General features: G+C 45.2%; 2 protein-coding genes across 3 annotated transcripts in view; both read left to right on the forward strand.

The window, feature by feature from the left end:
- The window catches only part of TSPEAR (thrombospondin type laminin G domain and EAR repeats), a 205,494-nt gene that overhangs the window by 94,251 nt on the left and 88,123 nt on the right, over positions 1 to 23,120 (forward strand). For both annotated transcript variants that reach the window (XM_082720531.1, XM_082720532.1), the window contains exon 2: positions 8,478 to 8,698. In XM_082720531.1, coding sequence (XP_082576657.1) covers positions 8,478 to 8,698 — 221 coding nt within the window. The remainder of the gene's footprint in view (positions 1 to 8,477; positions 8,699 to 23,120) is intronic.
- CFAP410 (cilia and flagella associated protein 410) overlaps positions 1 to 23,120 on the forward strand; it is a 293,294-nt gene that overhangs the window by 89,913 nt on the left and 180,261 nt on the right. The gene's annotated exons all lie outside the window — the stretch shown is intronic.

Below are 23,120 nucleotides of genomic sequence, written 5' to 3' on the forward strand. Positions count from 1 at the left end.
GCCCTCACCCAGCTTCCTCTAGGAACATCTTACATATCCATAGATCAGTGACAAATCTTAGAAATCAACATTGGCACATTACTGTTCACTGAAGGACAGACCCATTGCCCATCAATGTCCCCTTTCTGGTCCAGGTCCCCATGTGCATTGTAAGGTTTCCTTACTCTTCTCTAGTCTGAGACAGTTTCTTGGTTTTTCCTTATCCTTTGTATCTTGACACTTTTGAAGAGCCTTGGTCACGTGCGTTGTAGAAATTTGGGGTTGTCCGAGGTTTCCTCACAATTAGAGTGAGGTTATTGTGTTTGGGGATGAATCCCACAGAAGTAACCTGCCCAGTGAAGCAGGGGCACATGTTGTTGCTGTGTCTAGTCACTGGGGATATGGCTATTTGTCCCCTTTGTAATTAATAAATATTTGCAGCAGGGGGAGATTCTACGAGACTTTGCAAGTATCCTGTTTCTGCTGTCATGTCTGTCTAATGGTTTTAGTGTCCCTCTGGGGGGCCATGCCCACAGCAAGGTCACTGTGATGTTCTTTTTTTTATTTTTTATTTTTTATCTTTAGTATGTTATGTTAGACACCATACTCACTGTGGTGCTCTGATGGTGAGTTTCTAGTTCCCTACTCCACCTCCACTCATTAACTGAAATTCGTCTACAAGGAGGAGATGCCCCTTTTCCTCCTTGTATTTACCTGTTCTGGCTTATTTTATTTCATTAAACTAAAGGATATTTGCCTTATTATTTGAGTAATAATCCAGTATCATCATTATTTTCTTATTCACTGTGTTCTGGCTTTGAGCCTTGGGACCTCCTTCACGTGGCTCCTGTACAGTCAGCATGCTTGCAACTCCCCAACCTCCCACATTCGGTTTCAGCTCCCCTGGGAATCTCCCCGCCCCATTCCTGGGATCAACCACTTCTCCGGGGGGCCCTGCTCCTTTTAGTGGATGATGGTATTTAGAAACCATGATCTGAAGCTAGGTGTGCTCAGGCTGCTGGGGTGTCACTTCTTTAGTGGGCAGAGCAAGGAAATGCTTGTGCGTGTGCTGACATGTGCCTGAACTCAGGGGGAGACATTCAGTCTTTGGGCTTGCTGGATGGTGATAGCTGAGGTTTTGTCTAGATTAGCTTTCTCAGGATAAAAAGCTGCCGCTTGTTACTGAGAGATTATATCATAAATGGACGTTGGATTTCATGGAATGCTCTTATGCATTTATTAAGATGATTATACAATTTTCTTTTTTAGTCTGTTAATATGGTGAATTACATTAATTGATTTCTTAAAGCCTTTTATTTTGAAATAATTAGAGATGTACAGGAAATCACAAAGCCAGTACATAGAGTTGCCATGTACTTACATTAATTGATTTTTAAAATAGTCACCCAGGGGCGCCTGGGTGGCTCAGTCATTAAGCGTCTACCTTCAGCTCAGATCTTGATACCAGGGTCCTGGAATCGAGCCCCGCATCAGGCTCCCTGCTCGGCAGGAAGCCTGTGTCTCCTTCTGCCTGCTGCTCCCCCAGCTTTTGTTTCTGCTCTTGCTGTTTCTCTCTGTCAAAAAATAAATAAATAAAAATGTTAAAAAATGTTCAACCAGTCCTGAAGTCCCAGATAAACCCCACTTGGTTGTGATGTATTTTCCTTTTTACATGTTGTTGGATTTGGTTTGTAATATGTTATTCAGGACCTATATGTCTATTTTTATGAGGCTATCGATCTGTAGTCTTTTATTGTAATGACTTCAGTTTTGACAAAAGTTGTCAGGTATCTCCTTCTCTTCTATTTTCTAGAAAAGATTGTGTAGAGTCAGTATTTGGTCTTCTTTAAATATTTCGGAGAATCTCCTGAGAAACTGGAGTTTTCCTTAATAGGTAAAGGACTTTCTGGCCATCTGTTTCTTCTTTAATATAGTGCCTGCTGAAGAGTTGGTCCATTTCACACAAGGTTTTGAATAGAAGGCATAATGTTGCTTGTGGAAGTCCTTCATTATTCTTTAATTTGTGAAAAATATTTGGTAATATCCCATCTTTTGTTCTTGATATTGGTAAATTATTTCTTCTGGTTTTTCCCCGCCCCCTGGTCAATCTGGCTGGAATTTTATTCAACTTCTCAAGGAATACACTTTGGTTTCAATTGATCTCCTCTGTTTTTCTTGTTTTCTTGTTACATTGAGTTATATTACATACAATTACACTGACTTATCCTTCCATTTTCAAGTTTATTAATTTAAAGCTTAGACGGTGGATCTGATACCCATCTTCTCTTCTAATGGAAGCACTTACTACTAGAAACTTCCTTCTCCTTTAGCTACCCCCACCAGCCTCATCTGTTGGCCCTTGCTGGCTCCGATTCCATAATTCCTGGATTCAGTGCACATATCTGAAGGGCAATAGAGTTGATGAGGACTCTCACACAATGGGATTGGCAGGCAGGCAAACATCTAGGTGCTGAGCATTTGGACTTCCACATCCTGCAGCCCGAGGCCACTACAGCCGGATTCATCCTCGGTTCCTGTTCTCACTCGCCAGGAGGACGTGAGATAAGGGAACATGGAAAGCTGGCTGGATTGCAGAGATAATCATGCCTGGCAGGAGAGAGTCATGTTTTTGTTACAAAGATGCCCTGGGGGTAGGGACTAGAGCTTCATCTTCTCCCCTCCCCACTCTCAGCTCCTGGCAGAGGAGACTAAGAGGTGGCATTTTGGATCATTAGAGACAAGCTCTGTGGGCGGGACCCGGAGGGCAGCTGAGCATCCTGTCTTGGGAAGAGCTCAGATTAAGCCCCCTTGTCCCCATGCCAGCCCTGTGGTCTGCAGATTCATGCACTGTCTTTTGCCTCCTGAATGTCCATGTGCCCAGTGAGGCCAGGTGCTTCTTATACACAGTGGACAACACGCAAGAAAAGTGAGAAAGGAAGATTCTAGTTTTGGGCTGGCAAGTGTGAGTCCAGTGAGTCGACTTATCCCCAGACTATGTGTGGGGTTTTTTGTGCCAGCTGATTAAGGCACACCGCCAGATGCCCTTTTGCTGATTTACGTAAGGTAAACTTAACATCAGCTGTGTACTAGCCACATGGATCTTATTCAAGGGTCCTGCTTCACCAGCCCTGGCAGCCTGCATTCCTGCAGGAAAACACATATCCTCCCACAAGCTCATGTGGGAAGTTAATAGTTGACCTAAAATGTGGCCTGGCACAGAGCTGACTGCATCATGAGGCTGGGCCGTCCACTTCCACCACTTCCAAGTCAGTTACTGTGAGGCTGTCCATTTCTGGGGAGCAACTTCTGCCTGCCAGACAGTATTTTCAGTCCCTCCTGGACCCCTACAAGAAAGGAAGATACCATCCCCTATTGCTCACGAGGAGACCGAGCCTCAAAAAGGCCCATGACAGAAGCTGCAGGACATGGCACATCCCAGGAGAGCTGGGCGTCAAGGCCACGGTCCTTGCTATACTGTCTGCTTGACCCTTTGGGGAGTGTTGTGCACCCCGAGAACACTTTGACTTTGACAGATGACTGAGGTGGACAAGTATGAATTTAAAAGCATTGATGTGTGTAGAGGGCACAGCACAGGCTGGCCACAGAGCTCTACTCAAAGACTCTACTACATCTTTGCGAGGTGATTCTTGGTGTCACTGCCATTTTGCGGCCTCCCTGAGGCTCCAGTGGCTTGATCACCCAATGCCTTTGCCTCCCAAGCTTCAGATGCATCCATGCTGCAGCCCCAGAGTGTCCAGGAGTCCCGCTCAAAGCCCAGTGTGCCAATCTGTTCACATTCCGTGACTTCCTTTAAAACAAGTTAAGAAAAGAAAAAAAAAAAAACAAGTTAAGAAAAGCAGGAAAGAACACACAAAAGGGACATGAGTTATTTTCCCATGTATGCTCTATCTTCACGTTGTTTTCCTATTTCCCTTTTTTAGCCAGTGTAGTAGGAGAAGAGTGGTGTCTTATTACTGTTTGGTTTGCATTTCTCTGATTCATGTTGACTTGAGCATTTTGTCTTGTGTGAACCCTTTGGGTTTCTTCTTTTTTAGGTTGCCTTTTTTTTTCTCTTCCTTCCTTTCTTTCTTTCCTTCTGAGGATTGTTCTTATATTTTCCTTGTTGGTTTTCAGGGACTCCCTGTTCCTTCTGTACCTTTCAGGGTATGGCAAACACCTTTCTCATTCTGTCCTGGGATTACTGGCTTCACCCATTGTGTCCTTCCTGAGCAGAAGTTCTTGTTATGATGTGAGCAAGTGTGCTGGCTTCTTTCTCATTATATGTTTTTGTTGAGCTTGTCTGGGGAATCACCTGTGTCCCAAAGTCACAGAGATGGCTGCCAACTCTCCCTCTAACTTGGAAGTGGCACCATTCACCCCTCCTGGAGGGGTAAACTGTATATTCTGTTAGCGGAGGAGTTCAGCCTGGTTTTCTCCCCACAGGCAGCCAGCTTTCCCACCACTTTCTCTCGATGGCCTGCTCTCCCCACTGATCCGCAGAGACCGCGTACCGACCGGCCATTCACGTTCTCCATCTCTTCTCTCTACAGATCCACCTGCCGGAGCTTGGGCCTGAGCTTGCATGTTTTGTGATGGTGGCTATACATTTAGTCTTACTGTCCCACAGGGCAACCTTTATAATATCCTAACCTAACTTCCTGGAAATAAACTCCTCCTGGGACCTGGGAACACAAATTAAATCAGTGAAATCCACAGAGGAGGAGGATTTTCTTGGCCATTTGGTTCTGCTTCCTTTCCCACCCCAGTGGGAGAACCCCTTCTGGAGACCGTCCAGAGTGCAGTCCACCTGGCTTAGGGGCGGGGCCTCACGCCTGCATCTCCAGCTGACGCAGGTGGCTTCTTCCAAGTAACTTGGGTCTTGGCGGGCTTCAGTATAGGAAGCCTTCCCAGGGAACAGTTCTGGGGCACAGAGAGCCTGGCTCCCAGTCAAAAATCCTATGCGTGATCTATCAGGCCCGGCCACGGGCGATCACAAAGGCGTCCCCCAGCGGGGGGCACACGATGCCCCACCACACACCAGGCTTGGGACACAGCCAGGGCACTGCCATCCTGGGGGAACTTCAGCGGGGACCCAGGTCTGCCAGCCCCCCTCAGAGGACCACCTGCACTTGTAGCCCTGGCACCTCCGTCAGAGGCCTCCTTGTACGGCACCTGGAAGCTACTGTCCTCCCCCCCCACTCTGACTCAGTACCCAGTACTTTTCCATGCCCAGCCTTCCCTCCTCCTCTTTCCTGGGCCTCGGGGCTCATCAACCCATGGGAAGCTTTTGTCCTGGGCTCCTAGGCATGGCCCCCACCACGGGGGGTGGGAGGTCAGTGCTTCCTGTGGCCTTAGCCTCCTGCTCAACTACTGCAGTGGGTGACTGAAGTCTTCACTGCTTCTGCCAGTTTGCTTGGGGCTGTCATTGGCTCCCCCAACATTTGGCAGCTCAGCTGGGTCCCTGACGGGGGATGTCACCACCATCCCATCTTACAGATGAGTAAGCTGAGGCTCTGAGAGGTCTGGTGACTCACACCTCTGAGGTGGTGGCCCAGACCTTAAGACCTTGAGGCTGTTTTAGGACCTTTCATGTAGCCAGTTTCGAGTTTGTGTATTCGTGGCTCCCACCACATCTTTCTGCTGAACTATAAAGACCTTGAGGACAAAAGGAGTTTCTGAAGCTGCTCTTTCAAAAAGCCTTTGTAGAATAAAGAGAGACCACCTAAATGAGAAGCAAAGGCTGTTTATTCCAAGCTGGCTGTAACAGGGGGTACCCCACTAGCCCCGGGTTTGCCAGGGGCTCAAAGCAAGGAAGGGAGAGAACTTGTAGTGGAAAGAGAGACGCTCACATGGGCCCCACGGGGACTGTGGTGTGGGGAAGCTGCAGGTAGCTACCGCTAGGCGCCCCCCCCCCCACGTGATTGGTCCCTCGTTGGCCGAGTGCCGGCCTTCTGGGGCCGATGGCTTCCAGGCTAGCTGGTGCGGAGGCCAACTGTAGGTGGCCCGTCCAGGCTCTGCTCGCGCATACAGCCTCTCAGCTGAATACAGCCGCTGCAGTGACTGCGTGTCTAACTGATTAGAATTAACCTCCAGGGCTTCATCACCGTCTGACCTTCTCCCGGTGGCTCTGATTTTGTAGACTCGGTCACCCTTCATCCCTGCATCCAGCAGGAGCGTTCCCAGGGAGGCGCACAGCTCTCTGCCCGTGTTAACCTGGGGAACCCTCCAGCTGTGTGTGCAGCCCGCAGACGAGGCGTAGGTGGGGACCGGATGCTGACGACGGAGCATCTGTCAGAGCAAAGCCGGCTCATCTGCATGGGCTGCAAGGCAGGGGTGGGGCTGGGGGAGGACAACCAGGAAGGCGCTGTTTGATCAAACAATGGAGGGAGAGGCTCTCCCAGGATTAGCCAGATTCAGGGTTCCCCTGCCGCTAGTGCCCCCGTGCCCCAGGGCTCAGCCAGGCTGCGGCACCTCTGGGCGCTTGCCAGTGGCTGGAGGTGGACTCCCGCGTCCTGGATGAGGGGCCAGACCCTGGTGCAGCCTCAGCTGAAACGGCCGCCGGTCCCAGTGTCTCTCAGCATTTTTTTTTTTTTAAAGATTTTTATTTATTTATTTGACAGAGGGAGATCACAAGTAGGCAGAGAGGCAGGCAGAGAGAGAGAGGAGGAAGCAGGCTCCCCGCTGAGCAGAGAGCCCAATGTGGGACTCGATCCCAGGACCCTGAGACCATGACCTGAGCCGAAGGCAGTGGCTTAACCCACTGAGCCACCCAGGCGCCCCTCTCTCAGCATTTTGAGGGTGAATTTAGGACCCAGTGTTTCCTAAGAGCCTCACGAGCTCCAGGGACCCCGACCAGACACGACCCTGCAGCACTCGGAATCCAACCTGGGGCCCCTGTCCGAGTCTGGGTCCCAGAGCACAGGCTTCCGGGGAGACGCCCACTTCCTCTCTGGAGTCTGTCTGGGACCTGTGCCGACACACACTGCGGCCCGGGGGTGCCCTTGTCCTTGGCAGGTGCAGACCCTTCTCCCACGATTGCGACCCCCCACTTGCTCCAGGGAGCCCCCCCTTCAGCACACGCTCCCCTGGTCCCCTCTCCGCGCTCTCTCCTTGCGCTTTGCACCACATAAGTACTGATGGCGACGCGAAGATGCCGCCCTCTCCTCTCAGCCCTCCCAGAGGTCATCAGACGTGTCCTCCCGACATTGCTGCCCCCCCACGCTGGCCCCCACTCCCCCCCCAGCCCCCACGCTGTGTGCGGGCTTCCAGCTGAGATCAGCAGGGGGCCGCTCACCTCGCTCCCGAGCTGTTCCTCCGCCCTGCCCCTGCCCTGCTGGCCAACACCCCCAAATATTAGCCATCTGTCATATTTAGTTGGCAACTACTGTATACCAGGGGCTGGCCATACACTTCTGGGAACATGGAGATGCCGCAGTGTCTGTCCCTTACAGGCCACACACTTGGGAGAGGACACAGGCCACTATGCCCCAGAGCAGTGCAACGTGGGCTGTGTCACAGCACCGGAGGCCCTCGAGGGCCCCAGTCACAGGTCTCTTGTCAGGGAGGCTGCTTCCTCCTAGAAGGACTCCTTGTGTTGAGGACTGTGGCTCCTGTTGGGAAGTCCATGGTGGACCGCACTGGACCCAAGGTCAGCCTCCACTGTCATCGCCGCAGGGCCTGCTGGCCTTGCTGACCCGGCCGTAGAGTGGACTGAGTGGGGCTCTGGGCCCAGCACCCCCATGTGGACCCAGGCCCTAGCAGGGCCCCTGTGTCCGAGGGGAATGGCTTCGGGAATGCCTAAGTCATTCCTGCGCGCCTGGTCATTTGCCCCAGGCCACGGCCAGGCATGCAGTGGCCAGGTCGGGCAGGGTCCAAGCGGTAGCCGTGGGCTCTGCCCCCCTCCTTTCTAGAGGTTGGGCTCCGTGAGCTGGTCCAGAAACACCTCCTCTGGCCACAGACGCTGTCTGGGTTCCCTGTTTTCCTTTCCTATCATCCGGCCTCACCTGAGGCCAGGCCAGCCCGTCAGCTACGTTCTGATGATCTTGAACTGTAGCGCGGAGGTTCTCCAGGGGCGGATCTGTCTCTCTAAGGAGGGCACGAGGCGTGGGGCCCAGGCCCAGGGTGGCTTGCAGGTCACGCCGGAAGCCACAGCCTTCCACAGCACGTGGAGACGCGTGTCACAGAGCCTGCTGAGAGCCTGGGGCACGCCACACTTGGTGGTCCCTGGACTGATGGGGCCTGGCTGCTGTAGGGCAGGCGCTCCCTGGGGCCGGACCAGGGACCCAGCCACCCTCCGTTCCCCTCCCGTGCTCAACACAGCGCGTGGCCGCTGACTGGGAACAGCAGGCCACGAAATGTACACTGTGGCTCCTTCTGGGCAAATCCGGGGTGGGGGGTACTACAGGTGCATTGTTGACCCTCAGGGCCTCAGTTTCCCTGCTGGTAAAGGGGAGACTTGTGGGAGCCTGCGTAACCTCCCTGTGGTTTCCCCGACACAGACCTGCGCCCCCTGGACATCCTGGCAGAGGCCGTCTCTGCACACGGAGCTGCAGGTGGAATCAGGGTGACACAGGCCCACGGCGTGCGAGGACTCCAGCTCTCGGCCGCCGCCCCCCACGCCGTGAGCTTCCCTGCATCAAGGATTTTCTTCCGATGTGACCTCTTCCCTGAAGAATTTTCGATCGTCATAACCTTGAAAGTTCCCACTCTTCCCCCGAAGGTCAGTGACACTCTTTACTCCTCGTGTTCCTGCGCTGCGTCCTTACGACCCGAGCACGCCGCAGGCACAGCTGACCTGGACTGCGGCCGGGCACTGCTCCCGAGCTCCAGGGCAGCTTTGGGGTCAAGGGTGGCCATGCCGATAGGTAGCGAGATGCCCATCACAGCAACCGTGCGAGCAGAGCCGTGGGACCGTTGCTAGGTGTTTATACCGGTAATTCCTGCAACCGTATTTCCTGGCGGGCTGACCTGTCAAAGGCTAGGGATGAGGCTTGGAGTTCCTATTTGACATCTTTCCTTGGGAAAACAGGTGATCAAATAACAAGACGGTGCTTTATGGGGTCCGATTACCTGTGCTTTGCAGTCCTGTCCATCCCAGTGCCGCTAACGTGCCTGTCCCCCCACTCGGCTGGACACCCCCAAAGGTGAGGGCCCACGGTGCCCATTGCTGCTTCCCCACGGGGCCTGGGACGGTGCCTGTCAAAGGTCTGTGACCGAGTCAGAATCCTCAGCTAAGGAAGGAAAGCCCTTCGGCCCTAATCCTGACCCTCCTTGTTGGTTTGCTCCGGGGAAGGCGCTGCTGCCGCTTGTTCGTGCCTTTGGCTGTGCTGAGTTTTCTTTCTTTCTTTTTTTTTTAGATCTTATTTATTTGACAGACAGAGATCACAAGTGGGCAGAGAGGCAGGCAGAGAGAGAGGAGGAAGCAGGCTCCCCGCTGAGCAGAGAGCCCGATGTGGGACTCGATCCCAGCACCCTGAGACCATGACCTGAGCCAAAGGCAGCGGCTTAACCCACTGAGCCCCCCAGGCGCCCCACTGCTGAGTTTTCTTTTCCAGTCATCGTGTTTTCCCTGTCCTACACGTTCCATTTTCTTCTCTTTTATATAAATTCCACTTCTCATCTTGTCCGCTGCCGTCCCGAGCGCGAGTCCAGTATTTGGGTGTGTGGACTCATTCTGGGGATGACTCCCACACGGGAACTGCCCGCGGGGCTGGCTCTGCTGTCCTCTTCCTCTTTGTATTTTCCGCCATGCTCAGTGGCATGTGTGCGGAGCTGGTGTTTCAGGACCATGTTTTACCCCAGGGCCTCCACAGAGGGTACTAAGGGCAGTGCGTGTGGGGAGCACATTCTGTCCCTGAGGGGACCCTGCCCGGGGGACTCAGATTGTGTCACTCCGCAAGCATCTTTTACACACGTGGCTTTATTTATGTTGTTTTGAACATGCTCTGTCAATGAAATAACACTGAGCTTATTTCAATAAATGTACAATAATTTTATTTATTTATTTTAAAGATTTTATTTATTTATCTGAGAGAGAGAGAGAGAGAGAGAGAATGAGATGGGGAAGGTCAGAGGGAGAAGCAGACTCCCCGCTGAGCAGGGAGCCTGAGGCGCGACTCCATCCCCAGACTCCTGGATCATGACCTGAGCCAAAGGCTGATGCTCAACCCACTGAGCCACCCAGGCGTCCAATGTACAATAATTGAAGAAACCTATTTTATACCTGTGCACTTACAAAGTGTACTGAATGAAGGACAGTGTGGTGAAGCCCTCAAGCTTGTCAGTGACTCCACGGTTTCTGCTTGTATATGAGGGCTGTTCTGAGAAACGTTTCTATACGTGGGCCGCTAAGGAGTGTTTTTTAAAAGTTTTTATTTAAATTCCAGGTAGTTACATAGAGAGTCGTATCTGTTTCAGATGAACAATACAGTGATTCAACACTTCGTACGTCACCCAGTGCTCCTCAGGACGGGTGCCCCTGACTCCCCACCCCTACTTCCCCCAGCCCCCGTCCACCCCTCTTTGCCATCCGTGAGTCCTCTCGAGTTGAGTCTTTCTTGGTTTGCCTCTCTCTCTCTGTCTCTTTTTTGGTTCCTCTGTTTGTTTTGTTTCTTAAATTCCATATGTCAGTGAGATCATTTGTCTTTCTCTGACTTTTTTCACTCAGCATAATACCCTCTAGCTCCATCCATGTCATTGAAATGGTGAGATGTCATCCTTTTTTAGGGCTGAGTGATATTCCATTGTGAATATACACATCTTCTTTATCCATTCATCTCCCGATGGACACCTGGCTATTTCCATAGTTTGGCCATTGCAAATAATGCTGCTATAAATATCAGCATGTCTGTGTCCCTTCAAATTACTGTTTTTGTGGGGGGGGGTGGTAAATACCCAGTAATGCTATTGCTGAGTCATAAGGCAGTTCTATTTTTAACCTTTTGAGGAACCTCTACACTGTTTTCCAGAGCGGCTGCCCCAGCTTGCCTTCCCACCAACAGTGCACAAGGTTCCCCTCTCTCCACACCCTCGCCAACACCTCTTGTTTCTTGTGTTGTTGATTTTAGCCATTCTGACTGGCGTGAGGTGGGATCTCACCGTGGTTTGGATTTGTATTTCCCTGATGATGAGTGATGGTGAGCTTCTTTTCATGTGTCTGTTGGCCATTTGGGTGTCTTCTTTGGAAAAGTGTCTGTTCATGTCGTCTGCCCATTTTTTGATTGGATTGTTTGTTTTTTTGAGTGTTGAGTTTTACAAGGTCTTTATAGATTTTGGATACTCACCCTTTATCAGGTATGTCATTTGCAAATATCTTCTCCCATTCCATAGGTCATGTTTTAGTTTGGTTGGTTGTTTCTGTCACTGTGCAGAAGCTTGTTGTTTTAGTGAAGTCCCAATAGTTAATATTTGCTTCTGTTTCCTCGCTTCAGGAGACATAACTAGAAGCATGTTGTTATGACTGATGTCACAGTAATTACTGCCAGTGTTCTCTTCCAGGATTTTTATGGTTTCAGGTCTCACATTTAGGTCTTTCATTCATTTTGAATTTATTTTTGTGTGTGGTGTAAGGAAACGGTCCAGTTTCATTCTCCTGCATGTGGCTGTCCAGTGTTCTGGACATCATTTGTTGAAGAGACTGTCTTTCTTCCACTGGATGTACTTTTCTGCTTTGTCAAAGATTAGTTGACCATAGAGTTATGGGTTATTTCAGGATTTTCTATTCTGTTCCACTGATCTATGTGTCTATTTTGTGCTAGTACCAAGAAGTCTTGATGATGACAGCTTGATAATGACAGCTTGAAATTCAGAATTGTGATGCCCCCAGCTTTGGTTTTCTTTTTTAGGGTTGCTTTGGCTATTCAGGGTTTTTTGGTGCCTCTAAACAAATGTCAGGATTGTTTGTTCTAGCTCTGTGAAAAATATTTTTGGTATTTTGATAGAGATTGTGTAGAATGTGTAGATTGCTTTGGGGAGTATAGACATATCATTGATATTCGTTCTTCCAATCCATGAGCATGGTATGCCTTTCCATGTGTCCTCCTCAATTCCTTTCATAACTATTCTATAGTTTTCAGATCTTGTACCAGTTTGGTTAGTTTTATTCCTAGGTATCTTACTGGTTTTGGTGCAATTGTCAATGGGATTGATTCCTTGTTTTCCCTTTCTTCTACTTCACTTTTAGTGTGCAGTAACGCAACAGACCTGTACATTGATTTTTATCCTGCCACTTTGCTGAATTCATGAACCAGTTCTAGCAGTTTTTTGGTAGAGTCCTTTGGATTTTCTAGAATATCATGTCTACAAATCGTGGAAGTTTGACTTTTTCTTTGCCAATTCAGATGTCTTTTATTTCTTTTTGTTGTCTGATTACTAAGGCTAGGACTTCGAGCACTATGTGGAATAACAGTGGTGAGAGTGGACATGTCTGTCTTGTTCCTGACCTTAGGGGAAGAGCTCTGAGTTTTTCCCCATTGAAGATGATGCTCACTGTGGATTTTCTTTTTTTTAAATATTTTATTTATTTGACAGACAGAGATCACAAGGAGGCAGAGAGGCAGGCAGAGAGAGAGGAAGGGAAGCAGGCTCCCTGCTGAGCGGAGAGCCTGATGTGGGGCTTGATCCCAGGACCCTGGGACCATGACCTGAGCCGAAGGCAGAGGCTTTAACCCACTGAGCCACTCAGGTGTCCCTGGATTTTCTTTTATGGCTTTTACTGTGTTGAGGTATGTTCCCTCTATCCCTGCTTTGTTCAGGATTTTTGTCATGAATGGATGTTGTGGATGTTGTACCTTGTCAAATGCTTTCACTGTGTCTACTGAAATGACCTTATCCTTTCTCGTGTTGATGTGGTGTGTCACACTGATTGATTTCCAAATACTGAAACATCCTTTATATTGAATAAACCCCACTCAATTGCGGTGAATGCTTTTAAATGTATCGTTGGATTCAGTTTGGTTGTATCTTATTGGGAATTTTTGCATTCGTGTTTGTCAAGAATTTTGGCCTGTAGTTCTCTTTTTTTTAGCAGTGTCTTTACCTGGTTTTGGTATCAGAATAATGCTGGCCTCATAGAATGAATTTGGAAGTTTTCCTTCCTTTTCTATTTTTAAAATAGTTTGAGAAGAATGGCTATTAACTCTTTAAATGTCTGGTTGAGTTCCCCTGGGAAACCATCTGGTCTTGGACTTTTGTTTGTTGAAAGTTTTTTGATTATTGATTCAATTTAATTGCTGGTTATGGGTCTGTTCGAGTTTTCTGTTCCTGTTTTGGTTTTGGTAGTTTGTATGTTTCTAGGAATTTATCCATTTTTTCCAGGTTGTTAATTTGCTGGCATATAGTTTTTTATATTATTCTCTTACGATTGTATTTCTGTGGTGTTGATTGTGATCCCTCCTCTTTCATTCGTGATTTTATTTATTTTGGTCCTTTCTCTTTTCTTTTCTTTTCAAGATTTTATTTATTTATTTTCCAGAGAGAAAGAGGGAGAGAGAACAAGCAGGGGGAGCAGCAGGTAGAAAGGGAAGGACAGACAGACTCTCTGCTGAGCAGGGAGCCCATTGTGGGACTTGATCCCAGGACAATGGACATTATTACCTGAGCTAAAGACAGGCGCTTAACTGACTGAGCCACCAAGGTGCCTTATCCTTTCTCTTTGTTTTTGATAAGTGTAGCAGGAGGTCTGGTCTATCAATTTTATTAATTCTTTCAGAAAACCAGCTCTTAGTTTCATTGATCTGTTCTATTGGGGTTTTTGTTTGGTTGTTTCTGTATTATTTATTTCTGCTCTAATCTTTTTTTAAACAGTTTTATTTATTTATTCAAGAGAGAGAATGAGAAGGAGGAAGGATCAGAGGGAAAGGGAGAAGCAGACTCCCTGACAAGCACCCAGGTCCCTGAGATCTTGGCCTGAACAGATGCTTAACTGACTGTGCCACCCAGGAACCCCGGTTTCTGCTCTAAACTTTATTATTTCCTGTCTTCTGCTGGCTTAGGCTTTATTTGCTACTCCTTCTCTAGCTCCTTTAGGTGTAAAGTTAGATTGTGCATTTGAGACTTTTCTTGTTTCTAGACAAAGGCCTGTATTGCTATATACTTCCCTCTTAGAACTGCCTTTACTGCAGCCCAAAGATTCTGAGCTATTGTTTTTTCATTTTCATTTTTTTGTTTCCGTGTATTTTTTAAAATTTCCTTTTTAATTTCCTGGTTAACTTGTTCATTCTTTAGTAGGATGTTCTTTAACTTCCATGTATTTGTGATCTTTCCAAATTTTTTCTTGTGTTTGACTTCATGTTTCATAGTGTTGCAGTCTGATAATATGCATGGTATGATCTCAGTCTTTTGGTACCAGTTGAGACCTGCGTTGTGACCCAGTGTGTGATCAATTCTGGAGAATGTTCCATGTATGCTCAAGAAGAGTGTGTATTCTGCTGCTTTAGGATGGAATGCTCTGAGTATATCGTTAAGTCCATCTGGTCCAGTGTATTGTTCAAAGCCCTTGTTTCCTTGATCTTCTGCTTAGATGATGTGCCCGTTGCTGTGAGTGAGATGTTAAAGTCTCCTACTATTACTGTATTATTATCAATGAGTTTCTTTCTCTCTCTCTCTTTTTTTTTTTAAGATTTTATTTTTATTTATTTGAGAGAGAGACAGTGAGAGAGAGCATGAATGAGGAGGTCAGAGGGAGAAGCAGACTCCCCATGGAGCTGGGATCCCGATGCGGGACTCGATCCCGGGACTCCAGGATCATGATCTGAGCCAAAGGCCATCGTCCAACCAACTGAGCCACCCAGACATCCCTATCAATGAATTTCTTTATGCTAATAATTATTATTATTTTTGTACATCACTTTTTAAAATTAACACATAATGTATTATTTGCCCCAGGGATACAGGTGTGTGAATCGCCAGGTTTACACACTTCACAGCACTCACCATAGCACACACCCTCCCCAATGTCTGTAACCCAACCACCCTCTTCATACTCCCCCTGTCACCAGCAAGCCTCAGTTTGCTTTGTGAGATTAAGGGTCTCTTATGGTTTGGGCGCCTGGGTGGCTCAGTGGGTTAAGCCTCTGCCTTCAGCTCAGGTCATGATCTCAGGGTCCTGGGATCGAGTCCCGCGTCGGGCTCTCTGCTGGGCAGGGAGCCTGCTTCCTCCTCTCTCTCTCTCTCTCTGCCTGCCTCTCTGCCTACTTGTAATCTCTGTCTGTCAAATAAATAAATAAAATCTTTAAAAAAAAATAAAATAAAATAAAAAATAAAAAAAAATAAAAAGTTTGTAAGGGTCTCTTATGGTTTGTCTCCCTCCCAATCCCATCTTATTTAATTTTCTCCTTCCCTACCACCCAAACCCCACACTTTGCCTCTCAAATTCCTCATATCAGGAGATTATATGATAATTGTCTTTCTCTGATTAACTTATTTCACTCAGCATAATACCCTCTAGTTCCATCCACGTCATTGCAAATGGTGAGGTTTCATTTCTTTTGATGGCTGCATAGTGTTCCATTGTATATCTATACCACATCTTCTTTATCCACTCATCTGTTGATGGACATCTCGGTTCTTTCCAGAGTTTGGCTATTGTGGACATTGCTGCTATAAACATTCGGGTGCATGTGTGCCTTCGGATCACTACATTTGTATCTTTAGGGTAAATACCCGGTAGTGCAATTGCTGGGTCGTAGGGTAGCTCTATTCTCAACTTTTTGAGGAACCTCCAGGTTTTCCAGGAAAACCTGTTGTTTTCCAGAGTGGCTGCACCAGCTTGCATTCCCACCAGCAGTGTAGGAGGGCTCCCCTTTCTCCGCATCCTCGCCAGCATCTGTCATTTCCTGACTTGTTAACTTTAGCCATTCTGACTGGTGTGAGGTGGTATCTCATTGTGGTTTTGATTTGTATATCCCTGATGCCAAGTGATGTGGAGCACTTTTTCATGTGTCTGTTGGCCATTTGTATGTCTTCTTTGCAGAAATGTCTGTTCATGTCTTCTGCCCATTTCTTGATCCGATTCTTTGTTCTTTAGGTGTTGGATGTGATAAGTTCTTTATAGATTTTGGATACTAGCCCTTTATCTGATATGTTATTTGCAAATATTTTCTCCCATTCTGTCAGTTGTCTTTTGGTTTTGTTGACTGTTTCCTTTTCTGTGCAAAAGCTTTTGATCTTGATGAAGTTACAATAGTTCATTTTTGCCCTTGCTTCCCTTGCCTGTGGTGATGTTTCTAGGAAGAAACTGCTGCAGCTGAGGTCAAAGAGGTTGCTGCCTGTGTTCGCCTCAAGGATTTTGATGGATTCCCTTATCCCATTAAGGTCTTTCATCCATTTTGACTCTATTTTTGTGTGTGGTGTAAGGAAATGGTCCAGTTTCACTTTTCTGCATGTGGTTTTCCAATTTTCTCAACACCATTTATTGAAGAGGCTGTCTTTTTCCTATTGGACCTTCTCTCCTGCTTTGTCAAAGATTAGTTGACCATGAGTTGAGGGTCAATTTCTGGGCTCTCTGTTCCATTGGTCTACGTGTCTGTCTTTGTGCCAGTACCATACTGTCTTGATGATTTCAGCTTTGTAATAGAGCTTAAAGTTTGGAACTGTGATGCCACCAACTTTGGCTTTCTTTTTCAACATTCCTCTGGCTATTCGATGTCTTTTCTGGTTCCATATAAATTTTAGGATTATTTGTTCAACTTATTAAAAAAAAAGATGGTATTTGGGTAGGGATTGCATTAAACATGTAGATTACTTTAGGTAGCATGGACATTTTCACAATATTTGTTCTTCCAATCCATGAGCATGGACTATTTTCCCATTTCTTTGTGTCTTCCTCAATTTCTTTCATGAGTACTTTATAGTTTTCTGGATACAGATTCTTTGCCTCATTGGTTAGGTTTATTCTTGGGTATCTCATGGTTTTGGGTGCAATTGTAAATGCAATTGACTTCTTAGTTTCTCTTTCCTCTGTCTTGTTGTTGGTGTATAGAAATGCAACTGATTTCTGTGCATTGATTTTATACCCTGACACTTTACTGAATTTCTGTACAAGTTCTATCTGTTTTGGAGTGGAGTCTTTTGGCTTTTCCACATAATGTATTATATCATCTGCAAAGAGTGATTGTTTGACTTCTTCTTTGCTGATTTGGATGCCTTTAATTTCTTTTGTTGTCTGATTGCTGAGGCTAGGACTTCTAGTACTGTGTTTAACAGCAGTAGTCATAATGGACATCCCTGCGGTGTTCCTGACCTTAGTGGAAAAGCTCTCAGGTTTTCTCCATTGAGAATAATATTCGCTGTGGGTTTTTCATAGATGGCTTTGATGATATTGAAGTATGTACCCTATCCCTACACTTTGAGGAATTTTGATTAAGAAAGGGTGCTGTACTTTGTCAAATGCTTTTTCAGCATCTATTGAGAGCATTATATGGTTCTTATTCTTTCTTTTATTAATGTCTTGTATCACATTGATTGATTTGAGGTTGTTGAACCAAACTTGCACCCCTGGAATAAATTCCACTTGGTCGTGGTGAATAATCCTTTTAATGTGCTGTTGGATCCTATTGGCTATTATTTTGGTGAGAATTTTCGCATCCGTGTTCATCAAGGATATTGGTCTGTAATTCTCTCTTTTGATGGGGTCTTTGTCTGGTTTAGGGATTAAGGTAATGCTGGCCTCATAAAATGAGTTTGGAAGTTTTCCTTCCATTTCTATTTTTTGGAACAGTTTCAGGAGAATAGGTATTAATTCTTCTTTAAATGTTTGGTAGAATTACCCTGGGAAGCTGTCTGGCCCTGGGCTCTTGTTTGTTGGGAGATTTTTGATGATTACTTCAATCTCCTTACTGGTTATGGGTCTGTTTAGGTCTTCTATTTCTTCTTGGTTCAGTTGTGGTAGTTTATATGTCTCTAGGAATACATCCATTTCTTCCAGATTGTCAAATTTGCTGGCATATAGTTGCTCATAATATGTTCTTATAATTGTTTGTATTACTTTGGTGTTGGTTGTGATCTCTCCTCTTTAATTCATGATTTTATTTATTTGGGTCCTTTCTCTTTTCTTTTTGATAAGTCTAGCCAGGGTTCATCAGTCTTATTAATTCTTTCAGAGAACCAGCTCCTAGTTTCATTGATTTGTTCTACTGTTTTATTGGTTTCTATTTCATTGATTTCTGCTCTGATCTTTATTATTTCTTTTCTCCTGCTGGGTTTAGGCTTTATTTGCTTTCTCCAGCTCCTTTAGATGTAGGGTTAAATTGTATATTTGAGACCTTTCTTGTTTCTTGAGAAAGGCTTGTATTGCTATATACTTTCCTCTCAGGATTGCCTTTGCTGTGTCTCCCAGATTTTGAACAGTTGTCATTTTTTAACAGTTTTCATTTTCATTTGTTTCCATAAATTTTTTAAATTCTTCTTTAACTTCCCGGTTGACCCGTTCATTCTTTAGTAGGATGCTCTTTAGTCTCCGTTCTTTCCAACTTTCCTCTTGTGGTTGAGTTCTAGCTTCAGAGCACTGTGGTCTGAAAATATGCAGGGAACGATCCCAATCTTTTGGTACCGGTTGAGACCTGATTTGTGACCCAGGATGTGATCTATTCTGGAGAATGTTCCATGTGCACTAGAGAAAAATGTGTGTTCTCTTGTTTTGGGTTGGAATGTTCTGAGTATATCTGTGATATCCATCTGGTCCAGTGTGTCATTTAAGGCCTTTATTTCCTTATTGATCTGCTTGGATGATCTGTCCATTTCAGTGAGGGGAGTGTTAAAGTCCCCTACTATTATTGTATTATTGTCAATGTGTTTCTTTGATTTTGTTATTAATTTGTTTATATGGTTGGCTGCTCCCATGTTAGGGGCATAGATATTTCAAATTCTTAGATCTTCTTGTTGGAAAGACCCTTTGAGTATGATATAGTGTCCTTCCTCATCTCTTATCATAGTCTTTGGCTTAAAAAATATATATCTGATATAAGGATTGCCACTGCAGCTTTCTTTTGATGTCCATTAGCCTGGTAAATTGTTTTCCACCCCCTCAGTTTAAATCTGGAGGTGTCTTTGGGTCCAAAATGAGTTTCTTAAAGACAGCATATAGATGGGTTTTGTTTTTTAATCCATTCTGATACCCTGTGTCTTTTGATTGGGGCATTTAGCCCATTTGCATTCAGGGTAACTATCGAGAGATATGAATTTAGTGCCATTGTATTGCCTGTAAGATGACTGTTATTGTATATTGTCTCTGTTCCTTTCTGGGCTACGACTTTTAGGCTCTCTGCTTAGAGGACCCCTTTTGATATTTCCTGTATGAGCTGGTTCAGTGTTTACAAATTCTTTTAGCTTTTGTTTGTCCTGGAAGCTTTTTATCTCTTGTTCTATTTTCAATGACAGCCTAGCTGGATATAGTATTCTTGGCTGCATGTTTTCTCATTTAGTGCTCTGGATATATCATGCCAGTTCTTTCTGGCCTGCCATGTCTCTGTGGATAAGTCTGCTGCCAGTCTAATATTGTTACCATTGTATGTTACAGACTTCTTGTCCTGGGCTGCTTTTGGGATTTTCTCTTTGCCCCTAAGACTAGTAAGTTTTACTATTAGATGACGGGTGTGGACCTATTTTTATTGATTTTGAGGGGGGTTCTCTGTGCCTCGTGGATTTTGATGCTCGTTCCCTTTGCCATATTAGAGTAATTCTCTACTAAAATTCACTCCAATATACCTTCTGCCCCTTCTCTCTTTCTTCTTGTTCTGGAATCCCAGTTATTCTAATGTTGTTTCATCTTATGGTATCACTTACCTCTCAAATTCTCCCCTCGTGGTCCAGTAGTTGTTTGTCTCTCTTTTGCTCAGCTGCTTTATTCTCTGTCATTTGGTCTTCTATATCACTAATTCTCTCTTCTGCCTCATTTATCCTAGCTTTAAGAGACTCCATTTTTTATTGTACCTCATTAATAGCTTTTTAAAATTTCAACTTGGTTAGATTTTAGTTCTTTTATTTCTCCAGTAAGGGTTTTTATTTCTGCAGACAGGGTTTCTCTAATATCTTCCATGCCTTTTTTGAGACCAGCTAGCACCTTGAGAATTGTAATTCTGAACTCTAGATCTGACATATTACCAATGTCTGTATTGATTAGTTCCCTAGCCTTGGTGAGTTTTTCTGCCTTATCCTTTTATCCAGGTAAGAATATATGAATGAGAGAATAAAATACTAAAAGCATGGCAAAGACCCCAGAAAAATGTATGCTAACCAAATCAGCAGAGACCTCAAATTAGGGGGAGAAATAAGGGGGTAAAAAGAAATTTAAAAAATTAAAATGTACATATAAAAAATTAAAAATATATATAGATATATATGGCTGGTGAATAGAACAGAGCCACCCACTTGATTTGGGGTGTATTTTGGCTTCTTAGAATAAACTACCTCCCAAAATGTTAAAGACAGAAAAAATTATTTATATACAAAAATAAGGGTAAGCATGATGAAGGGACAGAATATGATTGTAAAGATGAAAATTTTTAAAAATTCTAAAAACGGAATTGATAAGATAAGTTGGTTGGAAAAAAAAAAGAAAAAAAAGTGGAGAGAATTTGCTCAGGCTGCAGACTAGAACAAAACCTTGTGCTAGATTTAGGGTATATTTTGATCTATTAGAAGAAATAGTATCCCAACATTTTTTAGAAAAAAACAACACTCTATGTATAGAAAAAATAAAGTTAGATACAATGAAGGATAAAATATGAATATAATAATGAAGATTTTAAAAGATATTTTTAGAAAGGTACTGTTAAGATAAACTAGTTTAAAAATGTTAAAAGGGAAAAGAGGAAAAGTTTAAAAAATTAGAATAAGAAAAAATTTTTAAAAAGTTAATTAACTTTGTAAGACTAAAGAGTCATGAGGGAAAAGCTTTGCTTTCCCCTAGCTCTGGAATTCTGCTGTTCTCCTTGATTAGTGAGCTTGGTCTTGACTGGATGTTCTTGTTGATCTTCTGGGGGAAGGGCCCGTTGCAGTGATTCTCAAATATCTTTGCCCAAAGTGGAATTGCACCACCCTTGCCAGGGGCTGGGCTGAGTAATCTGCTTGGGTCCACTCTCAGGAGCTTTTGTTCCCTGAGTGCTTTCTGTAGAGCTCTGGAGGGCGGGAATGAAAATGGCGGCCTCCCAATCTCCAGCCAGGAGGAGCTGAGAGCTCGGAGCCCCACTCCTCAGTGTGCCCTTGGAGAAAAGCAGTCAGTCCTTCCCATCTCCTTGGTCTCCTGCCACGCTCCAAGCTCACCCACCTGTGACCAAGCCTTTCTGTCTCTGGTGCGTGGCCCCGTTTGGAGTCTCCAATCCCAGCAGATCACTGCTGTGCTCCTCTTCTGGCAGAGGAAAGTGGATCTCCCTGGATTTGCCATCGTGGGATCCCTGCTCAAAGAGCAGTGGACTGACTGTGCCGCAGATCACAGTTTAAGGTAACCCCGAGCTGAGAGCTCACTCCTTGGCTCTGTCTCTGTAGCTGGCTTCCCTGCTGATACCTGCAGGCTCTGCTATACTCAGACACCCCCGATCCTTCAGTGACCCCGTGGGACCTGAGACCACACTATCTCTGTGAGGGCTACCCCACTTAGCCTCTGAAACGATGTCCTTCAGTGCAGCAGGCTTCTAAAAGTTCAGATTTTTTGCTCCACGGCTCTACCACTTGCCAGGAGCCAGCCCCTCCCCCCGCAGTCTATCTTCCAGTCACTTCGGATTCCTATCAGGTCCTATCTTTCAGAAAGTGGTCACTTTTCTGTTCCTGGAATTGCTGCTCTTCTTCTCTTCGATCTCCTGTTGGGTTTGTGCGTGTTCGTAATGGTTTGGTAACTGTCTAGCTGGACTCCTGCCACCTGATGTCATCTCAGTCTCCTACTCCTCTGCCATCGTGACTGGTCTCTCCTATGTGTATTATTAATTGTTGGTTATATTTGGATGCTCCCAATTTAGGGGGATAAAATTTACATTTGCTAGATCTTCTTGGTGGATCATCCCCTTTCTTATGACAGTGTCCTTCATCTCCTGTTGCAGTCTTTGTTTTAAAGCCTATCTTGTCCCACCTAAGTACTGATACTCCACTTTCTTTCGATGTCCATTTGCATGATGGATGTTTCTCCATCCCTTCACTTTCTGCAGGTGTTTTTATGTCTACAGTGGATCTCTTGTAGGCAGCACTCAGTGATTTTCTAACAACTTTGTTGAGCTGTAATTAACATACCACACAATTCCCTATTTGAAGTGTGCAATTAAGTGATGTTTGGTGTATCCAGCTTCTGTGCATCCCTCTTTGTGGGGAGTTTGCAATTTGCCATCACTTTGGGCTAGAGCCCTGCACGCTTCAGCTATCCCACCCCTACCAGCAACAACTAGTTTACTTCCTGTCCTATTTGTTTGCCTACTCTGGACATTTAATATAAATGGAATACATTCACAAATATATGGTCTTGCTCCTGGTTTCTTTTGTGTAATGTGTCTTCAAGGTTCATCTGTGTGAAAGTGCTCATCAGCACTTCACTCCTTTCCATGGCTAAATAATGTTCAACTGTACAGACATACCACAGTTTGTTCATCCATTCATCAGCTGATGGATGTGTGGGTCGTTTCTACCCTTTGGGTACAGTGAATAGTGCTGCTATAAACATTCATGTGCACAATTTGGTATGGACATATATTTTTTAATTCTCTTGGGTATATACTTAGGTTTGGAATTTGTTCTTATTCCAGATTGCTTTGGTTTATTCTGCATCCCTTGTAATTCCATATGAATTTTATCATCAGTTTGTCAACATGTAATAAGAAGTCAGCTTGGATTCTGATAGGGATTACATAAATACACAAATGGGAGAATACTGCCATACTCACAGTGTCCACTCTTCTCATCCTGGAACAGGGATGTTTTCCCACAGATTTAGATTTTCTTTAACAAAATAAAAATGATGTTCTATGGCTTTCAGAGCACTAGTTTTGCAGTTATCTTGTTCCTAAGTATTTATTCATTTTATCTAATTTATATTAGTTATTGGCATACAGTTGTTCATAATAATTCTCTGTAATTCTTTTTTCTGTAAGGCTGACAGCAGTGACCCCTTCACTTCTGATTCTAATCATTTGAGTTCTCTCCCTCTCTTCTTCTCTTTTTTATGA

This window comes from Mustela nivalis (genome assembly GCF_964662115.1).
Source record: "Mustela nivalis genome assembly, chromosome: 1".
Classification (NCBI taxonomy): domain Eukaryota; kingdom Metazoa; phylum Chordata; class Mammalia; order Carnivora; family Mustelidae; genus Mustela; species Mustela nivalis.